Source organism: Hyperolius riggenbachi, chromosome 7 (genome assembly GCF_040937935.1).
Source record: "Hyperolius riggenbachi isolate aHypRig1 chromosome 7, aHypRig1.pri, whole genome shotgun sequence".
NCBI classification, from domain to species: Eukaryota; Metazoa; Chordata; class Amphibia; order Anura; family Hyperoliidae; genus Hyperolius; species Hyperolius riggenbachi.
Window position 1 is genome coordinate 67,910,625 of NC_090652.1, and position 21,858 is coordinate 67,932,482.

The following is a 21,858-nucleotide window of genomic DNA, read 5'->3' on the forward strand; positions in this document are numbered from 1 at the left end:
TGCGCCAGCCGGGCAGAGACGGAGGATTGCTTGGGATCTCCACTTTTCATCATGGCTGTGATCCAGGAGGTAGAGCAGGTACTCTGGAGGTGAGTCGCCAAGAAACCACAGGTTTTTAAAGGCAGGATTGAGTCAGGATCAGCAGGGTAGAGCGGAGCTAAAGAGCCGTGCGTCTTCCTCACTCCATGGCCAGTCCACGCCCCCGCATTGGCTATCCTTACTCCCCAACTGCCTATACAGTGGTTGGCTTTGAGTAACCCACATTTGTGAGTGTTACTCCTTCTTCTATAACTAATTGACCATACATTTACACAACTAATTAGACAAGATAGCAGGCTTTCAGTTTCTCATTTTTTTCCATTTATAGAAGACATGTTTTTACTTCCATAAATTTGTGATCTCTATCTCCAAGTCATAGAACGTCATAATGAATACATACATTATTACTACATACATATAACATTTCAAGTAATTGCAGCAATTCACAAGATCATACTAGTGATAATAAGGCATGTTCAAACCTATCACCGCACATCAGTCTCTTGCCTTATTAACATGTAATGATAAGCTTTCACAGTAAAAGCGTTGTCTTATCACTCCAGTCCTTAATTTATCACCTCTGTAGTCATTCTCACATGCAGTAGATAGGGAGGGGAGGAGCACACACAGGCAGGCTGTAACTCCACCCTTCCTGCTGCCAGGATGATAACAGTTAGCCTGTGTAGGACAACCAGGGAAGGAGAGAGAGAGAGACTGTGTGTGTGTGTGTGTGTGTGTGTGTGTGTGTGTGTGTGTGTGTGTGTGTGTGTGTGTGTGTGTGTGTGTGTGTGTGTATGCTTGGTATCTCTCTTGCTCTCTCCTTCCCTCTCTGTGTGCCTGCTGTGTATATTTCTCTTTATACAGAGTCCCCTCTGCATAAACTAGTAAAAAATAAAGCAGACAGATAACAATGATTCACTTTACATTGCAGTCTGTAGTAACACTCAACTTAATGACAGCTCAGGCCAGGTGACAACTCCTCACACACTTTACATTTGCATTCCTCTCTGTCAATTAACATCCTGTCTTTAACTTTAGAATCCTGTCATTATTTTAACGGTTGAAACCTTAACTTTAGAAATCACTCCTTAACTTAAGGACATAATCCTTATGTAAGGTTTGCCTGAGGTTAATTATTTAGTCAGACAGACAGACGCAAAACATTTATATCACACTTTTCTCCTGGCAGACTGAAAGAACCAGAGCTGCAGCCACAAGGACGCGCTCTATAGGCAGTAGAAGTTTTAGGGAGTCTTCTCCTACTGAATAGGTGCTGGCTTACTGAACAGGAAGAGCCCTTAACCATTACATTATCCAGTCGATGCTTAGCGAACTAAATGCTTTATCACCATAGTAATAAAAGTAAACACAGCACATAATCATTATTAAAGACAGGAGATAAGCTTTGTGAATTGTGGCCAATGTCTAATTTGCAGCAGTTGACCATTTCTTTCCTTTTTTAGGAGGAAATTCCATTCTGGCAAGGTGCCATAAAATCATATCTGGAACCCCTCAACGAGGATAAAAAGAAGCAAGATGAGATTCAGAGAGAGCTGAAGTCTATGAGAAACAAAGTATGTGATAAGAGCCCAGAATCAGGTGCCTAGATAAATAATGTGTCTGACTTCATCTGACACGGTAGACATCATGGCCTGCTATTGGTCTAAGATGATCAGGGCTAACATCATTGATGTTGAGAGAACAACAGAAGAGAAAAAAAGGTGGTGCAATTCCAGATAAAACTTCACTTTTATTGATGTAGCTTAAAAATTGAGCAGCAGTACATGACCAGTTGTTATGTAGAGAGGTACAGGCAGTAAGAGGTCTACAGCTGTGTCACGCCATAAGCAATGTGGCACTTCATCAAGACAAATTGTCCCCACAAATGACCCTTCTTAAATAGTTTCCTACCTTTTAAAGCAGGAGGGTCCAAAAGACACTATCGTTCAGCCATCAGAAACCAATGGAACACACACCAGCGGCAAATGGTGACATCCTCTCGTTTGGAGTGCATTGCCTGGATGCGTATTTTTGCCACTTACGGGACACATATTACGTGTTACACGCAAAAAGACTTACGCATCCATCAACGCTGACCCGCAACCTAGGCGTGCAGACGTCTCTACTGGAATGCATAAGCGTACAAACGTCACTGCCAGGGTACATGCAAATACGCGTGGAACGTGCAAAAATACCCACATAACCCAGCGCTGACACACAAAACAGTAAAAACAGCCGCAAAAGATGCATACACATTACCTATACCTACTCCCATTATGTGCCATATATAACCTCCCTAGACCTCCCTAGTGTTCAATTTCCCCAGAAATTTTTGCAAAAAGGGATCTAATTAATTTCAGAACTTTTTTTTCCTGTAACTTGCCAAAATGTGTCAATAAAGTATACAGTGCAGGAGAGTATTAGCATTTATGTACATCAATACTGTTCACAGCATGTTTTGTGTTCACGTGTATAGCCGTCAATACCACTAGGGAGGTTAATAGAACACGGTTTACGCCTACAGAGGGTTCTCGAATGGGGGAGGGAAAGACACTGTATTGATGTTGAGGGAATCCATCTTCTGAAAACTTCCAATGACAATAACAATTTGACATCATCCGCCTTAGTATGGTATACCTAATTTATACCTACATGAGGCATATGCACTGGTACCTGTATCTCTTTATGCACCAATTTGTTTAATAAACCCTATCAAATGAGGTTTAATTGGGGTAATGCAATAAAAAAGTGTTGTTTAAAACCTGGTTTGAATAATGAGCAACCACTAAAACCATTTAAAAACATTTTATTTTCTTGACAGCTGAACAGATGAGTATAAAGCCAATTAAAAAACAAAAAGCAAAAAAAAAACATACTCACCTAAGGAAAGGCTCTGGGTCCTAATGAGGCTTCCCATTAGCAGTCTCCAATCAAGACTATCTGCCACTGCCTGAGGCTTTGGAAGTCTTTAGGAGCCCAAATGAAGGGGCGCACGAGATATCGTGCTCGTGCATGCGCAGTATGGAGCCACCCATCAGCACTCGGGCTCCCGAAGACTTCCAGTTCCAAAGCCTCTCGTGGCAGGAGATTTGAACCGGAGATCCAGCACTGGAACGCAGGGACCATGAAAGGGACAGGAAGGCTCATTAGGACCCAGAGCCTTTACTTTCTTTAGGTAAGTAAGTTTGGTTTTTTTCTTTTTTTAATTGGATTCAGATTCACATTAATGCTTACATTTAAAGGAGCACTACAGCGAAAAACTGTAAAATTTAAAATATGTGCAAACATATACAAATAAGAAGTACGTTTTTTTCCAGAGTAAAATGAGCCATACATGAGTTTTCTCCTATAATGCTGTCACTTACAGTAGGCAGTAGAAATCTGACAGAAGTAACAGGTTTTGGACTAGTCCATCTCCGAACTTTCCGCGGAGGTTCGCGAACCGAAAATCGGAGGTTCGCGACATCACTATTGACAATTTTGAAAATATCACCTAGTAGAAAACTAAGGAGAAAAAGTTAATTGCACATGGGCCATTGTGCTTTAACCTCCTGAGCGTTATGCCGCTCAGGAGGTTTTGCATTATCAGTGCCCCTGCGCTAATTTATTAGTTTAAATGTGTCCATTAGATACTAGCTAGCACTAGGCTAGCTAGTATTGTCTGCCGGCATCTCCGGAACCCCCCCCCCACCACCGATCCCCTAGAATGTTTGCTGGATACATTACCCTACCTGGATCCCACGATAGGCGCAGCCTCCCCGCTCAGCTCTTTGTCTTTATTTTGGGGAGGATCGTACATGATGTTTAAAGTCACCGACATCATGCACAGTCCCGATCCACCCCATAGTGAGGACCAGAGCTGAGCGGGAGGCTGCTCGATCGCTGGATCCCGGCGTGGTAATGTATCCAGCAGGCAATCAGGGGGGATTGCGGCCAATCGGGGGTGCCGGCAGACAATACTAGCTAGCGTAGTGCTAGCTAGTATCTAATGGACACATTATAAACTAATTGATTCAATCCGGGGGTCCCTATCAGCAGAAAAACCTCTGCAGCGGCATGCCCGACACAGTGTCAGGCATACCACTAAGGAGGTTAATAAAGCTATGTCTATGTGGTTATCGTTCTATTGCCAATACGTCAATATTCTTTTTGCATTAGTTTTCGCTAAAATGATGTTACATTCAATTTTCGAGTGAAAATTTCATCAAAATTTAGTTTTTATATTTTTTACGTTTTTCGCACATTTTCACTGAAAAAATATTGTTTTTTCATGTTTTTACTGTAAAAATTGGCATGGTAAAATATTGTTTTTCTGCATTGCAGCTCTTTTCCCAAATTTTTGAAGTAAAAATTATAGAGTTTTGCAGTGCAAATTAATTTTTTTTCGTGAAATGCAAAAAAAAAAAATACAAGCATTTTTTGCAAAAATTTCTCAAACCAAAATTGCATTTTTGATGTGAAAATGACTAGCAAAAATGTGCAAGCAACACTGCTTGGAGCTTGCAAATTATTATTAAAGCTCTTTCTCAAGTGAATTTTTTTCAAGACTTGATATGACCCAAGTGAAGATTTAAAGCTTTCAGCTCCTAATTCATAGTAGCAGTCAATTTATTTGAAAAAAATAAATAAATAAATAAAATCCAGGTCAGCTTTGCTTAGTCAGTCAGGCCCTGCATTGTTTAATAATACAGATTTCAGATAAAGCAGTGGTTAAATTAGTAAATAGTGTTAGTGTTTGAATTTGGGCTAATGAAATTCGAAAACCTGAATTTGCCCATCACCACCCTTCAGCACCCAGATATGTGGACAGAGACAGGAGGAGTTAATTATTTCCATTTCATGTTGAGATTCCTGTGAAGTGCACGTAACTGAACTCCCCCTGATCCTGTCCACATGTCTGGGTGCTGAGTAGCAGTGAGTGCAGCGATTGGGCCAATGGCAAAGCCATGGTCCTCCCATGAGACCATCAGCTCCAGTAATAACATGAGTTGCCATACTTTTTCCCCTTACTGACACAGGCTTACTTTCAGGGTACGGCTTATATATTGAGCATGTTCAAAATTCCTACTAGGGCTTACATTTGGGGATGTCTTAATTTTGGGGAAACGGTAGTTCCTTGCAATCTAACTATTGATTCTACGTCATTACACATATTTCTACAGGTCATATTCATTTACTTCATGATCAATTTGCTTTGGATAGTGGCAACATTCTTCCTTCAAATAATCGGATCCTATGTCAGCATTGTGTTGCCCAAAATATACGTAAATGGCACAGTTTCATCAACAGAAAAACTGTATGTGGAACCCATCGGGTTTATGTTTTTACTGTCCTTTGCTGGGCTGCTTATCCTACAGTTTGGAGCTCTTCTCTACCATAGGTAAGTTCTACTTAAAGTATATTTGTAATTTAAATAAGTGACTTGATTCACAAAGCTTATTTATTTTTCACCTTAAAAGTAAGGATGATGAGAGAATGGAAAACAGTGAATGCATTTTATTATATTTACATGGTACTTAGGGCCCAATGTTCTTCTGTAAGAAAAAGGAGCTATGTCCAAAGTTTTGTAGGGGGTGCCATCAATTTCTAGTTACAGCCCTCTTAAAGGGACACTTAAGTCAAACAAAAAAAATGAGTTTTACTCACCTAGGGCTTCCAATAGCCCCCTGCAGCTGTCCGGTGCCCTCGTCGTCTCCCTCCGATCCCCCTGGCCCCACCGGCAGCCACTTCCTGTTTCGGTGATAGGAGCTGACAGGCTGGGGACGTGAGTGATTCTTCGCGTCCCCAGACACATTAGCACCCTCTATGCTGCTATATGGTATATGATATATGCTATAGCAGCATAGATGGCACTATTGTGGCCAGAAACGCGAAGAATCACTCGCATCCCCAGCCTGTCAGCTCCTGTCACCGAAACAGGAAGTGGCTGCCGGCGTGGCCAGGAGGATCGGAGGGAGACGATGAGGGCACCGGACAGCTGCAGGGGGCTATTGAAACCCCAGGTGAGTAAAACTCATTTTTTTTGTTTGACTTAAGTGTCCCTTTAAAGGGAACCTAAACTGAGAAGGACATGCATTTTTCCATTTAAAATAATGCCAGTTACCTGACTCTCCTGCTGATCCTGTGTCTCTAATACTTTCAGCCACAGCCCCTCAACAAGCATGCAGATCAAATGTTATCACTTAAGTCAGACTGGATTAGCTGCATGCTTGTTTCAGGTGTGTGATTCAGCCACTGTTGCAGCAAATACATCAGCAGGACTACCAGTCAACTGGTGTTGTTTAAAGCGGAATATAACCCTGCATTTCAACTTTGCTCTAAAACATTATTTACAGTAGGGCTGAGCTCTCGGATTCCGAATTTCGAGTTTGCCATCGGAATTTGGCAGTTCCGAGTAAGCTCTCGAAACCAGAAAATTCGGCAATTCCGAGTACCGAATTCGTGTTTACATTGAAGTCAATAGTGCTAAATTCCATGGTTAATTGTAAAGCCCCCTTACATGCTATCATCACCAAATTTGGCATGTATGTTTAGCAGATGAGTAGGAACATGGTAAAAAAAATTTTGTGAAAAGAGCTTACAGTTTTTGAGGAAATCGATTTAAAGTTTCATAAGAAAAATGTTTTTTAAACTGTTTAAAATGACACTGCTGCAGAACAGGTTACTGCATTCCGAGTTCTGTATACATATTGTATACATTTCATGAAAACAGACAGCGTGGGGTCCCCCCTCCCAAGCCTCCTTAACCCCTTGTCCCCCATGCAGGCTGGGATAGCCAGAATTCAGAGTCCCGGCCACGTGGGGCTTCGCACCCTGAGCTATACCAGCCCGCATGGTCCATGGTATGGGGGGGCTCTGGAGGAGAGGGGCGGCCAACCTCCCCCTCTCCCCCAGAGCCCTTGTCCAATCCATGGACAAGGGGCTCTTCCCCACCTCCGGTGCCCCAGGAGGAGGTGGGGGCCGCCGACGTCCTGGGGGGTTCATGGTGCCATCCGGGGTTCCCCTTTAACAAGTGGACCCCGGAAGCCGCCCCCTCCCCAGGAGAAATGAGTATAGGGGTACACGGTACCCCTTACCCATTTCAGCAGCGTTAAAAAAAGAAATAAAAACACGACAACGAAAAAAGTCCTTTATTGTTCTAAATTAACCAGGGATACTTACCTTGGGATAATCTCACGCCAGTAACCTCAGGAGTGGTCCCACGCCAGTATCCTCTTAGGACATCTCACCACCCTCCCACACTGACGAACTCCCACCACTGAATAGTCACAGTCAGCCTCTGCATCTGTATAGCAGAGGCTGAGAACACGAATATTTTTTCTTTAAAACAAGAAATTTCGGCAAACAGTGATGCAATCAAAATGGCCACTGGGAAATCCCCGATCGCTGGAGGCCACACTAGAGTGGCGAAACCAGTGATTTTTCACATAGATGGTGGGTCCAGGTGACCAGAGCAGGAGGTGCCCTAATCCCCTGGACCCACCCATTCATGTGAAATAACGCGTATTCTGACACTCTGAGGTGGCCTCCAGGGAACGGGGATTCCCCATCAGCCATTTTGTTTATGACACTGTTTGCCGAAAATTCTTGTTTTAGCAAACAATTTTCGTGTTTCTAGCTTATGCAATACAGATTGCAGAGGCTGTCTACAGCCATTCATCCCCAGGAGTTCTGCAGGATCGGCAGGTGCGCGGGACCTCCTAAGAGGATAGAGGGGGGCACAGCGCACGAAGGTGGGAAAGTGGGAAAAGAGCGGTGGGGAGGGGGGGAAGCATCCCCTCCCTCACCTAGGGCCCCCCCTTGCGCACTCCCCCCCACCTCCAGAATTCCAGCCAGCCAGCGGAACGGCTTACCGAGAGCGATAGCTCTGTGTGCCGCTGGTCTGGTATTCTGCACTGACACTGTCCAATCACGCTCTCGCAGTACTTCATGTGAGAGCGTAATTGGACAATGCAATGCAGGAGACCAGACCAGCAGCGGCACACAGAGCTCTTCTCTAGGTAAGTGATTCCCGCTATCGCTGCCGCTGCTGGCTGCAATTTTGGAGGGGGAGCACGGAAGGGGCTTCGTGAGGTGAGGGCTAGGTGAGGGAGGGGGGGAGGCTTCCACTCCTCCCTGCCACTCTGTGCCCACTGCCCCCCCTTCCAGCATGGGGGCCCCCACTAACTGGTGACCTGCCTACCTAAACTGGGGACACCGATAGACCTGGGTATATCTATACTGGGGACACCTATCTACCTGCCTACCTAAACTTGGAAACTTGGCAGCGAGCGGGAATCACTTACCGAGAGAAGAGCTCTGTGTGCTGCTGCTGGTCTGGTCTCCTGCATTGCATTGTCCAATTACGCTCTCACAGGAAGTACTGCGAGAGCGTGATTGGACAGTGTCAGTGCAGAATACCAGACCAGCGGCACACAGAGCTATCGCTCTCGGTAAGCCGTTCCGCTGGCTGGCTGGAATTCTGGAGGTGGGGGGGAGTGCGCAAGGGGGGGCCCTAGGTGAGGGAGGGGATGCTTCCCCCCCCCTCCCCGCCGCTCTGTGCCCACTTTCCCACCTTCCTGCTCTGTGCCCCCTCTATCCTCTTAGGAGGTCCCGCGCACCTGCCGATCCTGCAGAACTCCTGGGGATGAATGGCTGTAGACAGCCTCTGCAATCTGTATTGCATGAGCTAGAAACATGAAAATTGTTTGCTAAAACAAGAATTTTCGGCAAACAGTGTCATAAACAAAATGGCTGCTGGGGAATCCCCGTTCCCCGGAGGCCACCTCAGAGTGTCAGAATACGCGTTATTTCACATGAATGGGTGGGTCCAGGGGATTAGGGCACCTCCTGCTCTGGTCACCTGGACCCACCATCTATGTGAAAAATCACTGGTTTCGCCACTCTAGTGTGGCCTCCAGCGATCGGGGATTTCCCAGTGGCCATTTTGATTGCATCACTGTTTGCCGAAATTTCTTGTTTTAAAGGCAAAATTTTCGTGTTCTCAGCCTCTGCTATACAGATGCAGAGGCTGACTGTGACCATTCAGTGGTGGGAGTTCGTCAGTGTGGGAGGGTGGTGAGATGTCCTAAGAGGATACTGGCGTGGGACCACTCCTGAGGTTACTGGCGTGAGATTATCCCAAGGTAAGTATCCCTGGTTAATTTAGAACAATAAAGGACTTTTTTCGTTGTCGTGTTTTTATTTCTTTTTTTAACGCTGCTGAAATGGGTAAGGGGTACCGTGTACCCCTATACTCATTTCTCCTGGGGAGGGGCGGCTTCCGGGGTCCACTTGTTAAAGGGGAACCCCGGATGGCACCATGAACCCCCCAGGACGTCGGCGGCCCCCACCTCCTCCTGGGGCACCGGAGGTGGGGAAGAGCCCCTTGTCCATGGATTGGACAAGGGCTCTGGGGGAGAGGGGGAGGTTGGCCGCCCCTCTCCTCCAGAGCCCCCCCATACCATGGACCATGCGGGCTGGTATAGCTCAGGGTGCGAAGCCCCACGTGGCCGGGACTCTGCATTCTGGCTATCCCAGCCTGCATGGGGGACAAGGGGTTAAGGAGGCTTGGGAGGGGGGACCCCACGCTGTCTGTTTTCATGAAATGTATACAATATGTATACAGAACTCGGAATGCAGTAACCTGTTCTGCAGCAGTGTCATTTTACACAGTTTAAAAAACATTTTTCTTATGAAACTTTGAAATCGATTACCTCAAAAACTATAAGCTCTTTTCACAACATTTTTTTTTACCATGTTCCTACTCATCTGCTTAACATACATGCCAAATTTGGTGATGATAGCATGTACGGGGGCTTTACAATTAACCGCAGAAGTTAACACTATTTAATTCAATAGAAATGCACTCGGAACACGAAAATTCGGAACACGAAACTCGGTTTTCGCATGCGGTACACGAAATTTCGACGAAATCGGAATTCAGCTGTTCCGATCAGCCCTAATTTACAGCATATTATATGCAACCAGCATTTTTTTTACTAGACCAGCATTGGAAGAATTACACACAGAGGTTTAAAGTTCTGTGGAGAGACATGCAGAAGTTCAGATAGATACATTTAACTAAATAGAATGTAACAAGTGAGAAATGTTACACACTCTTTGGCTGTCCTCCAGCTCTTTCTCAGTCAGAGAGAGTGAATCACATTCCACACTTAGATACATTTAAGTAAACAAAATGTATCTATGTAAGCTTGCGATGAGTCTGCAGAACTCTCCAGGAACTTTAAAGCTCTGTGTAACCCTTCCAATGCTGGTATAGTAAAAAAAAATGCTGGTTGCAAATAATATACTGTAAATAATGTTTTAGAGCAAAGTTGAAATGCAGGGTTATATTCCGCTTTAAAAGGAAACACCCATACCACTCTCAGTTTAGGTTCCCTTTAAATTCACATATGTTATATACTGTATGGCCCTGCTCACAAACTGTCATGACCATGCCAACATTTTGCCTTCAAAATTGCATCTTCAGTGGTGCCCTGTAAGTTCCAGATCCTAGCAGTGCAGCCCTGAGAGCTACTGTATCTAGAAACAGCCGTTAAACCATCATTGCAATACAGACAGTACATCATCTGTGATGTTGCAAACCTCGACCGCCATAGACTTCAATGGGCAGGCAAATTCTAAAACCTATAGAGACTGTTTCTGGCCACAAAAGTGATAGAAAAGTTGATACAAGGGGCCTAACAATTGGACGGTGGCATGCCGGAGGGGGATCGATGGCAAAAGTCCCACGAAAAATTATGTAGTTGACGCAGAGTCGTGCTTTAATCTCTAAAGGGCAGAAATCACATAACATACCTAAATTTGTGGAGTTAACTGCTTTAAAATGTCTGATGTGTGTGCATGTCAATCAGGTAGTGTAAGGGTTAGGCACAGTTTACACTGATAGATGAAATGCCATGTTTACTGCACCACAAACAACTGCGAAGAGCTTTAGTTTATCTATTAAAAAAATGTTGACGCTGGCTGCTGCAGCAAAGTCAGAACAATTTTGTCATGGAATATACATTACATACAAAAATTTTGGGTTTTTTTTAGAAAAAAAAATGTTTGTAGCAGCCACTGTAGCAGAGGCCAGAATTATGTTGTTATGGCAAATACAGTACAAAGAAAAATGTGTGTGTTTTTTTTTTAAATGTTTGTTGCAGCCGGTATTGTTTTAGGGTAAGTTTCCACTTGTGCGTTGAGTTTTTTGATGCAAAAATCGTGTCAATGAATCCGCATGCGGGTGCGGATTCATTCGCGTTTCCATGCGGATTTTCACACGGAATCGCTTGCAGTTTGCGCTATGCGATATTAACCATGTAAATGCCGGCAAGCATTGACATGGGTTTTCACGCGGAATCGCATACGGAAACACCGGGAAAACCGCAAGACTAACATGCTTGCGGTTTTCCTATTACATTACATTAGCGGCGATTCGCGTGTGGGGTGCGGCATGCGTATTCTGACGGCTCTGCCATGCAGATTTCTTCTGCACAGGAGACCGCACAGAATTCCGGACAAGTGGAAACAGCCCCATCCACTTGTATTGGTTATGCGAATTTGCATGTGGACAACACATGCAAATTCACATTAGTGGAAACGGACCCTAAAGGAAATGAATATTGCAGCCTTCATACCCCACTCACTTCAGGTATCCTTTAAAAATGCAAGTGGAATGTTGTACAGAGTTAATCTTGAATTTCTAACCTGAATAACTGTATTGTATTTTCTGTTTCATAGAATATACACAGCCATTCATTATGTTGCTTATAAGGAAACAAAATGAAGGATAACAGATCAAGGCATAAATAATATTCATCAAGGGAACTCTAAAAGCAAATGGATAATGGAGTTGGACGGATTTACAGCTGAGGTGCCTATAGGCACAAAAGCTCCAGTGCCTTAAGTCTTATAAAGTCCACTCCCCTCAGACATTAAGATGTGCTTCCCTTCCTCCCTCCTATAATCAGATGTGCCAGCTATAGGTGCCTCAGTATAAGTTAGCCAGCTATAGTTGGGCAGCACGGTGGCGTAGTGGTTATCGCTCTCGCCTTGCAAGCGCTGGGTCCCCGCTTCGAATCCCAGCCAGGTCAACATCTGCAAGGAGTTTGTATGTTCTTCCTGTGTCTGTGTGGGTTTCCCCCGGGCACTCTGGTTTCCTCCCACATCCCAAAAACATACAGATAAGTTAATTGACTCCCCCCCAAAAAAAATTGGCCCTAGACCATACATGCAGTACACGATACATACATATGACTATGGTAGGGACTAGATTGTGAGCCCCTCTGAGGGACAGTTAGTGACAAGACAATATACTCTGTACAGCGCTGTGTAATATGTTGGCGCTGTATAAATACTTAAATAAATAAATAGGTGTCCCAGTATAGGTTAGCCCAGTAAATGTTTTCCAGGTATAGGTTAGCCAGCTATAGGTGCCCCATTATAGTTAGCCAGCTATAGGTGCCTCAGTATAGGTAGCCAGAGTATACAGCCAGCTACAGTATAGGTGCCAGAGTATAAGTTAGCCAGGTTTAGGTTCCCCCTCCCTCCCTCTGCAGAGTGCCAGCAGAGCAGTTATTAGAAGAGACTCGCCGTCTCCCGGCGTTCCATCAATGATATCCATTCAGTAGCGGCAGAACGTCCAGCGACATCTCCATGGCTACAGTGGGTCTCTCTATGTGTGACTTGGTGGCTTGTAACAGTGAGTCACATGATGAGTTATGTGACACACTGTTACGAGCCATCGGGTCGCATGTAGAGAGACATGCTATAGCTATGGAGACAATGCTGAACACGCTGCAGCTGCTGAAGATCATCACTGGAACGTCGGGAACCGGTGAGTCTCTTCTCACATAACCACTCCGCTGGCACTCTGCAGAGGGGGCACCTTAGGGTAGCCAAAGAGTCACCTTTTATACATGGGCCACCTGTAGGCACACACTTACAGTGCCTACAGGTAAAGCCACTGAATGGAGATCATCCTCTGAGTTACACTGTGAACAAGTATGTAACCAGTGAAGTCCTACCAGGAACAAGCACACAGCCAGTTAAGTTTCACCTGCACAGACATGTAACTGGTAAAGCCACAGCTGGAGCAAAAGCACAGCCAATGTGCCACACCTGGAACAAGCAGAAAGCTGGAGCAGTCACACCTGGAACAAGCAGAAAGCTGGAGCAGTCACACCTGGAACAAGCAGAAAGCTGGAGCAGTCACACCTGGAACAAGCAGAAAGCTGGAGCAGTCACACCTGGAACAAGCAGAAAGCTGGAGCAGTCACACCTGGAACAAGCAGAAAGCTGGAGCAGTCACACCTGGAACAAGCAGAAAGCTGGAGCAGTCACACCTGGAACAAGCAGAAAGCTGGACCAGTCACACCTGGAACAAGCAGAAAGCTGGAGCAGTCACACCTGGAACAAGCAGAAAGCAGGAGCAGTCACACCTGGAACAAGCAGAAAGCTGGAGCAGTCACACCTGGAACAAGCAGAAAGTTGGTGCAGTCACACCTGGAACAAGCAGAAAGCAGGAGCAGTCACACCTGGAACAAGCAGAAAGCTGGAGCAGTCACACCTGGAACAAGCAGAAAGCTGGAGCAGTCACACCTGGAACAAGCAGAAAGTTGGTGCAGTCACACCTGGAACAAGAAGGCAGTCGATGACGCACCTAGAATAAGCATGCAGTCAATGGAGCCACAACAAGCAGAAATCAAGCAGGGAAGAAAGCAGGCAGCCTGTGAAATCTGAGTAGGGTGTGGAAATCACGACTAGGGGCGTAAATATGGGATAGAGGGAAATGGGGTGGGGAGGCAGCAGGGATGAGGGGACAAGGCGTCTTCCTTCCTCTTTATCCATCAAGGCACACTTCTCATGCTCCCCTGTCGGTCTTTGGTCATCCAGACTCACAGATCAATGTGGTGACAGTGACAGGGTTTACCTCTTCCACCACTGGGTCTCTCCAGTGCTCGCGCTGCAGCCACTAGGTGTCTAGGTGTCTTCAGGCCTCATCCTTCCTTTTGGTCTGAGATTCTCTGCATGTTGCATGATTTCACATGACTTGCTGAAGCCTGGGAGGAAGGCAGAGACCAGAGGACACCTTGTGGCTGCAGTATGAGCACAGGAGAGAATCATCGGCAGAAGATGTATATCCCGTCACTGCCTCTGCACTGATCTGTGGGTCTGGATGAATGGAGACAGCCAGGAAAGCACATGAGGGGGGCCTTGGTAGAGGAGGAGGAAGGAAGAAGCCCAAGCCCCTCCTCCCAGCCAGTCACCAGGGGAGGTCTGATTGCAGGAATGGCTCCCACTAAAGGACCATAATAAATCTCAACAGATGTAAGCAGGATAATAGACTGAAAATTGATATACTTTATCTGTCATCAAAATAAGATTCGTAACTGTCTTTAGCCCTTTAGCAGGCAATTTATTTAGAGGCTTGCAATTGTTCCAGGCCAACTTATTTTAGCACTTTTATTGCTTTATTTGTTAAATTGTCTTGCTTTTAATTAGTTCTGCCATAATGTGTATTTATGGCGACTTGTCACTAGGGGGCAGTGTTGGGGCCTCTGCAGCTGTGCAATTCAAGCTCCTCTTTTTCTGACTCCGGCTAACACAGCTCTGATACTCCTCTAAGCAGAGGGTGGGATATTTTTAAACTGCATGTTCCTGCCTATCTACCTGACTACCAGTTGCAACGCTTTCATCCTTCCTCCTGCAGGAGGGGCAGAGCCACTGCAACTTGGCAAACATCTATAGATCACAGTGATCTGGGGGTGGAACTTTGTGGTGGTCTGGGGGCAGAGATTTTTGGCGATCCTTCTGAAGAAGGATATTGTGGCTCTGAACTCAGACAGTCTATGGCACTTTAAGAATATTGCACATACAGTGGGTTCCAAAAGTATTCGGCCCCCTTGAAGTTTTCCACATTTTGTCACATTACTGCCACAAACATGCATCAATTTTATTGGAATTCCACGTTGAAGACCAATACAAAGTGACACCACTTTGTACATGTGAGAAGTGGATCGAAAATCATACATCATTCCAAACATTTTTTACAAATAAATAACTGCAAAGTGGGGTGCGCGCAATTATTCGGCCCCGAGTCAATACTTTGTAGAACCACCTTTTGCTGCAATTACAGCTGCCAGTCTTTTAGGGTATGTCTCTACCAGCTTTGCACATCTAGAGACTGAAATCCTTGCCTATTCTTCTTTGCAAAACAGCTCCAGCTCAGTCAGATTAGATGGACAGCGTTTGTGAACAGCAGTTTTCAGATCCTGCCACAGATTCTCGATTGGATTTAGATCTGGACTTTGACTGGGCCATTCTAACACATAGATATGTTTTGTTTTAAACCATTCCATTGTTGCCCTGCCTTTACGTTTAGGGTCATTGTCCTGCTGGAAGGTGAACCTCCGCCCCAGTCTCAAGTCTTTTGCAGTCTCCAAGAGGTTTTCTTCCAAGATTGCCCTGTATTTGGCTCCATCCATCTTCCCATCAACTCTGACCAGCTTCCCTGTCCCTGCTGAAGAGATGCACCCCCCAAGCATGATGCTGCCACCACCATATTTGACAGTGGGGATGGTGTGTTCAGAGTGATGTGCAGTGTTAGTTTTCCGCCACACATTGGGCTTGATTCACAAAGCGATGCTAACTGTTAGCACGCCTGTGAAAACCCCCTTAGCACGTCTAAACAAGCTTTTCGCGCATAAAACTTTACGCGAGCAAAACTTTATGCGCGTAAAACTTTACGCGCGTACTGCACAGAGCGCAGGGCGCACCGTGCCAAGTGCCTATTAAAGCCTATGGGACTTAGCGCGCATAAAACTTTGCGCGCGTAAAACTTTACGCGCGCAAAGTTAGCGCGCGATCTGATTGAGAAATCCGGTGCTAACCTACTTAGCACCCTGGTTAGCGCGTCTAAAGACTTTAGACGTGCTAAGTAGGTTAGCACCGCTTTGTGAATCAAGCCCTAAGCGTTTTGCATTTTGGCCAAAAAGTTCCATTTTGGTCTCATCTGACCAGAGCACCTTCTTCCACATGGTTGCTGTGTCCCCCACATGGCTTGTGGCAAACTGCAAAGAGGACTTCTTATGCTTTCTGTTAACAATGCCTTTCTTATTGCCCCTCTTGCATAAAGGCCAACTTTGTACAGTGCATGACTAATAGTTGTCCTATGGACAGATTTCCCCACCTGAGCTGTAGATCTCTGCAGCTCGTCCAGAGTCACCATGGGCCTCTTGACTGCATTTCTGATCAGCGCTCTCCTTGTTCGGCCTGTGAGTTTAGGTGGATGGCCTTGTCTTGGTAGGTTTACAATTGTGTCATACTCCTTCCATTTCTGAATGATCGCTTGAACAGTGCTCCGTGGGATGTTCAAGGCTTTGGAAATCTTTTTGTAGCCTAAGCCTGCTTTAAATTTCTCAATAACTTGATCTCTGACTTGTCTTGTGTGTTCTTTGGACTTCACGGTGTTGTTGCTCCCAAAATTCTCTTAGACAACCTCTGAGGCCCTCACAGAGCAGCTGTATTTGTACTGACATTAGATTACACACAGGTGCACTCTATTTAGTCATTAGCACTCATCAGGCAATGTCTATAGGCAAGTGACTGCACTCAGATCAAAGAGGGCTGTATAATTATGCACACACCACTTTGCAGTTATTTATTTGTAAAAAAATGTTTGGAATCATGTATGATTTTAGTTCCACTTCTCACATGTACACTACTTTGTGTTGATCTTTCATGTGGAATTCCAATAAAATTGCTTCATGTTTGTGGCAGTAATATGACAAAATGTGGAAAACTTCAAGGGGGCCGAATACTTTTGCAACCCACTGTACATATTCAATTCACTTTTTTTTCAAAATTTTCTCCCAGGTGATATTTTCACACTTAATTAATAAAATACCTTTTAAAGGACAACTTAAGTGAGAGGGATATGGAGGCTGCCATATTTATTTCCTTTTAAACAATACCAGTTGCCTGGCTGTCCTGCTGATCATCTACCTCTAGTGCCTTTCAACTAGAGATGGCCCGAATGGTTCGCCCGCGAATGGTTCCAGGCGAACTTTAGGTGGTTCGCGTTTGTCGGCGAAGACGAACTTTTGCGGAAGTTCGATTCACCCCCATAATGCTCTATTGAGCAGAACTTTGACCCTCTACATTACAGTCAGCAGGCACATTATCGCCAATCAGACTACGCTCACTCCTGGAGCCCCACCCCCCCTTATAAAAGGCAAGGTTCTCCTGTTGTTTTACTCACTCGTCTGCCTACATGAATTACTTAAGGGACAGCTGCTGACAGACTCTGCTAGGGAGAGTTTAAATAGGCTCTTGTAGGCTTGTTCCTAGCTGATACTTATTCCTTATATTACTCCCTCACTCCCTCCTCCCGGAGGAAGGAGGGTCTTGTCTTTTAGAGAATTGTAGTATTTCAAAAGCCAGCTTACATACCTATGCCGGGAATTGAACCCAGGTCTGAATGCATGGTAGGTAGCTCTCTTCACCACTATACCACCAACACAACACTACATGCTGAAGCCAGCCTAGCATGTACCATTATGATATATCCAAGAGAAAAATGAGCTTGCTTAAGGATTTGTAGTAAGTCAAAAGCTAACTCACATTGGCCAGGAATAGAACCCAGGCCTACCGCTCTTTAGGCTGCTATCCTAAACATTATACCACCAACACAACACAATACAATGCTACATGCTGAAGCCAGCCTAGCATGTACCATTATGATATATCCAAGAGAAAAATGAGCTTGCTTAGGGAATTGTAGGATTTCAAAAGCCAACTCACATTGGCCAGGAATAGAACCCAGGCCTACCGCTCTGTAGGCTGCTAGGCTGGCTTCAGCATGTAGTGGTGGTGGTGGTATAGTGGAGAAGAGAGCTACCTACCACGCACTCAGACCTGGGTTCAATTCCCAGCCAAGGTATGTAAGCTGGCTTTTCAAATACTACAATTCCCTGGAAGACAAGACCCTCCTCCCTCTGGGGTGAGGGAGTGAGGGAGTAATATAAGGAATAAAAATCAGCTAGGAACAAGCCTACAAGAGCCTAACTAAACTCTCCCTAGCAGAGTCTGTCAGCAGCTTTCCCTTAAGTAATTCATGTAGGCAGACGAGTGAGTAAAACGACAGGAGAACCTTGCCTTTTATAAGGGGGGTGGGGCTCCAGGAGTGAGTGTAGTCTGATTGGCGACAATGTGCCTGCTGACTGTGATGTAGAGGGTCAAAGTTGTGCTAATGGAGCATTATGGGGTGAATCGAACTTCCGCAAAAGTTCGTCTTCGCCGGAGAACGCGAACCACCTAAAGTTCGCCTGGAACCGTTTGCGGGCGAACCGTTCGGGCCATCTCATATAGGGGACTAAATATAGCAGCCTCCATATCACTCTTGCTACAGTTGTCCTTTAACATTTGTGAGCTGTTTTTGGTCTATAAAAGCTTTGCTCATCAGCAGTTCAGCTCCTGCTTCAGAATAGTTTGCGACTGGGCAAGTAAGTGTAATTTGTTTGTATGTGTCCCTTAATTTTTTCTGCTTGTTTTTTTAAATTAGTTATTAAAGGGACACTATGGCGTAAAATTGTAAAATGTAAAATATGTGCAAACATAGCCAAATAAGAAGTACGTTTTGTCCACAGTAAAATGTTGCTGTCACTTACAGTAGGTAGTAGAAATCTGACAGAAGCGACAGGTTTTGAACTAGTCCATCTCTTCATAGGGAATTTCAGGCATTTATTTTCAAAAGCACTTAGTGAATGGCAGTTGCTCTGTCCAACTGCCAAAAAACTGTGTAGGGAGCAGGGAAGCTGGCCAGCATCATTGTTTAAATCCTTTTTAGGGAATACCTTTACAAAGAATAAAAGCCTTGCTGAGAATCCCCTGTGAAAAGATAGACTAGTCCAAAACCTGCCACTTCTGTCAGATTTCTACTACCTACTGTTAGTGACAGCAATATAGGAGAAAAGTAATTTATGGCTCATTTTACTCTGGAAAAAAACGTACTTCTTATATGTCTAAGTTTGCACATATTTTAAATTTTACAATTTTTCGCCATAGTGACCCTTTAAATTGTGTTCCTCATATGTACAATGTCAAGCAACCATAATGTTTTTTTTTATTGCATGCATACTGTGAATTTTGATGGTATGATTAATTGGGGTTGGTTCTGAGGCTGCACCTCAGTTGCTGGCCCCTCTGCTCCTGCTCCATTGCAAACAAAGCAAAATAACAATGGAAAAATAGCACAATATATACAAACACTTAATAATTAAATTAGAAACAAAAGGGAATTTAATTACACACTGCACGCTATTGATTACTGGCATAATTAATTAATGGTGTAATGAATTATGCACACACTTTCATAACGCCCTTTCTGATGTCACTACCAAACATGCATACGTGCGTTATGAAATAGCACGCGTGTTATGAAATAGCACGAGTGTTATGAAATAGCACGAGTGTTATGAAATAGCACGAGTGTTAAGAAATAGCACGAGTGTTATGAAATAGCACGCGTGTTATGAAATAGCACGAGTGTTATGAAATAGCACAAGTGTTAAGAAATAGCACAAGTTTTATGAAATAGCACGAGTGTTAAGAAATAGCACTGTTAAGAGAATCAACCCCATTGTGCTTACACTGCATATTATTATTGGATAGAATTGGTATGTTGGTTTTGGCTAACCCTATTTTGGGAAGTCTCACGATTGTGGTGTCGGTGCTGGTTTGGGAGATGCCTCCTTAACAGTCCCTGTGATCTCTCTGAAGAAGTGAACAATACTTGTCTTTTTGGTTCACGAAACGCATCGAGGAATATTGTTAATTGTCTCAGTAGACAGTGTAATAGTAAATAATACGGATATATAATATCCGTCAAGATTTTATTCAACGGGCCTTATGAGGCCTAGATGGTAATATACGGATGTTATTCCATCGTGTAGTCACCCACATTGGTTGATTTTGGTATTGTGATAATATACAACATATTATATGTGTGTTATGATGAATTGTTCAAAACAATATAAAGTGCAATTATGTGTTGTTTTAAGAAATATTGTAATATAGAAAGCTGTGATGGCTTTATATAGAAATGTAATAAAATTTCATGACTTTTATCTGGCTATTGAATGATGTGACTCAATACAAACCTTTTTAAAACAGGATATATCTAATACATATTGATCTCCCCAATAAAATCCCTATTTAACCACTTAAGGACTGCAGTCATAAAACCCCTTAAATGGAACCAGAGATGGAGCAAATGTAAAAATAGGAAAAGCTTTTCTACATATCTGGGGCTTCCTTAAGCCCCATAAGCCTGCATCGCTCCCACGCCGCCGTCCTCCGCTGCCTCTATTGCCAGGTACTGGGTCCCGTCACTTCCGGCGGATGCGACCAATTTTCCGCATGCACAGGGGCTCCCTCCATATCCTTACGCATGCGCCTGCGTAGCATGGAGGTGCATGCGTAAGGATATGGAGGAGCCCCTGTGCATGCAAAAAATTGGCTGCGACCGCCGACAGTGACGCACTACGCGTGCGATGACTGGCTCACCTGGCCGAAACTACGGGACCCGGTACCGGCGGATAGAGGCAGCAGAGGATGGCAGCGTGGGAGCGATCCAGGCTTATGGGGCTGGAGGAAGCCCCAGGTATGTATAAACATTTTTTACCAACAACTCTGGTTCTCTTTAAGGACCAGACACTTTTTCCATTCAGACCACTGCAGCTTTAACGGTTTATTGCTCCGTCATACAACCTACTATCTAAATGAATTTTACCTCCTTTTTCTTGTTACTAATACAGCTTTCTTTTGGTGCTATTTGATTGCTGCTGTGATGTTTAGTTTTTATTATATTCATCAAAAAAGACATGCATTTTGTCAAAAAAATGATTTTTTTTTACTTTCTGTGCTGACATTTTTCAAATAAAGTAAAATTTCTATATACATTTTTGTCCAAATTTATTGTGCTACATGTCTTTGATAAAAAAAAATCCAATAAGTGTATATTTATTGGTTTGGGTAAAAGTTATAGCGTACATGCAACCTCACCAACACAGCACCTTATGAACATCATTAGACCACACCCAAATTAACAGACCCTCCTCTTCGATCAGCTGATCAACTTCTGAATTAACCCCTCGGGGTAAGTCCAAGTTCATCATTTTGGGCACTACAATCCAATGTCTACCCATCTAAACATCTTGGGGAACATAAGTGTAAGCAACATTTAGGCTATGCCTATTAAGGTACGGGCCGAAATAGGAGAAGTCCCAAGAGAATCGTTGCTGCAAAGTAAGTCAGAATGAATGAAATGTTTAGTATGAAATGCTTCTTGTAGGTAAATGTCATTATGTTTCTCCCCTACAGGTTGTGATGAATGGTCATCGCTATGGTGGGTGGTGGAGGAGGGACATCTGTATCGGTGGTGCAGTGAGTCTATGCATTGCATGTTCAGTAAATTCTGTGTGTTAATAGGCATAGCCTAAATGTTGCTTACACTTATGTTCCCCAAGATGTTTAGATGTTTAGATGGGTAAACAAAAAATTAATCTGCCACGGGCTCACCATGCCCCTCTCTGAATACTTTGGGATGTCTACTTACCAAAATGGGGTCATTTGTGGGGTGTGTTTACTGTCCTGGCATTTTGGGGGTGCTAAATTGTAAGCACCCCTGTAAAGCCTAAAGGTGCTCATAGGACGTTGGGCCTCTCAGCGCACCTAGGCTGCAAAAAGTCACACATGTGGTATTGCCGTATTCAGGAGAAGTATTTTAATGTGTTTTGGGGTGTATTTTTACACATACCCATGCTGGGTGGG

At 44.4% G+C, this 21,858-nt stretch overlaps 1 protein-coding gene and 1 long non-coding RNA gene across 3 annotated transcripts in view; one reads left to right on the top strand and one right to left on the bottom strand.

Annotated features, from left to right (window-relative positions):
- The window catches only part of LOC137524327 (chitin synthase chs-2-like), an 84,667-nt gene extending 71,547 nt beyond the window's left edge, over positions 1 to 13,120 (top strand). For both annotated transcript variants that reach the window (XM_068244059.1, XM_068244060.1), the window contains 3 exons: positions 1,503 to 1,613; positions 5,202 to 5,419; positions 11,767 to 13,120. In XM_068244059.1, the coding sequence (XP_068100160.1) occupies positions 1,503 to 1,613; positions 5,202 to 5,419; positions 11,767 to 11,812 (375 nt within the window). In that variant the 3' untranslated portion in view covers positions 11,813 to 13,120. The remainder of the gene's footprint in view (positions 1 to 1,502; positions 1,614 to 5,201; positions 5,420 to 11,766) is intronic.
- Positions 1 to 18,776, bottom strand: part of LOC137524328 (uncharacterized) — a 44,180-nt gene extending 25,404 nt beyond the window's left edge. The window contains exon 1 of the long non-coding RNA XR_011022659.1: positions 18,696 to 18,776. This is a non-coding gene — a long non-coding RNA (uncharacterized lncRNA). The remainder of the gene's footprint in view (positions 1 to 18,695) is intronic.
- Between the last annotated feature and the right edge of the window lie 3,082 nt (positions 18,777 to 21,858).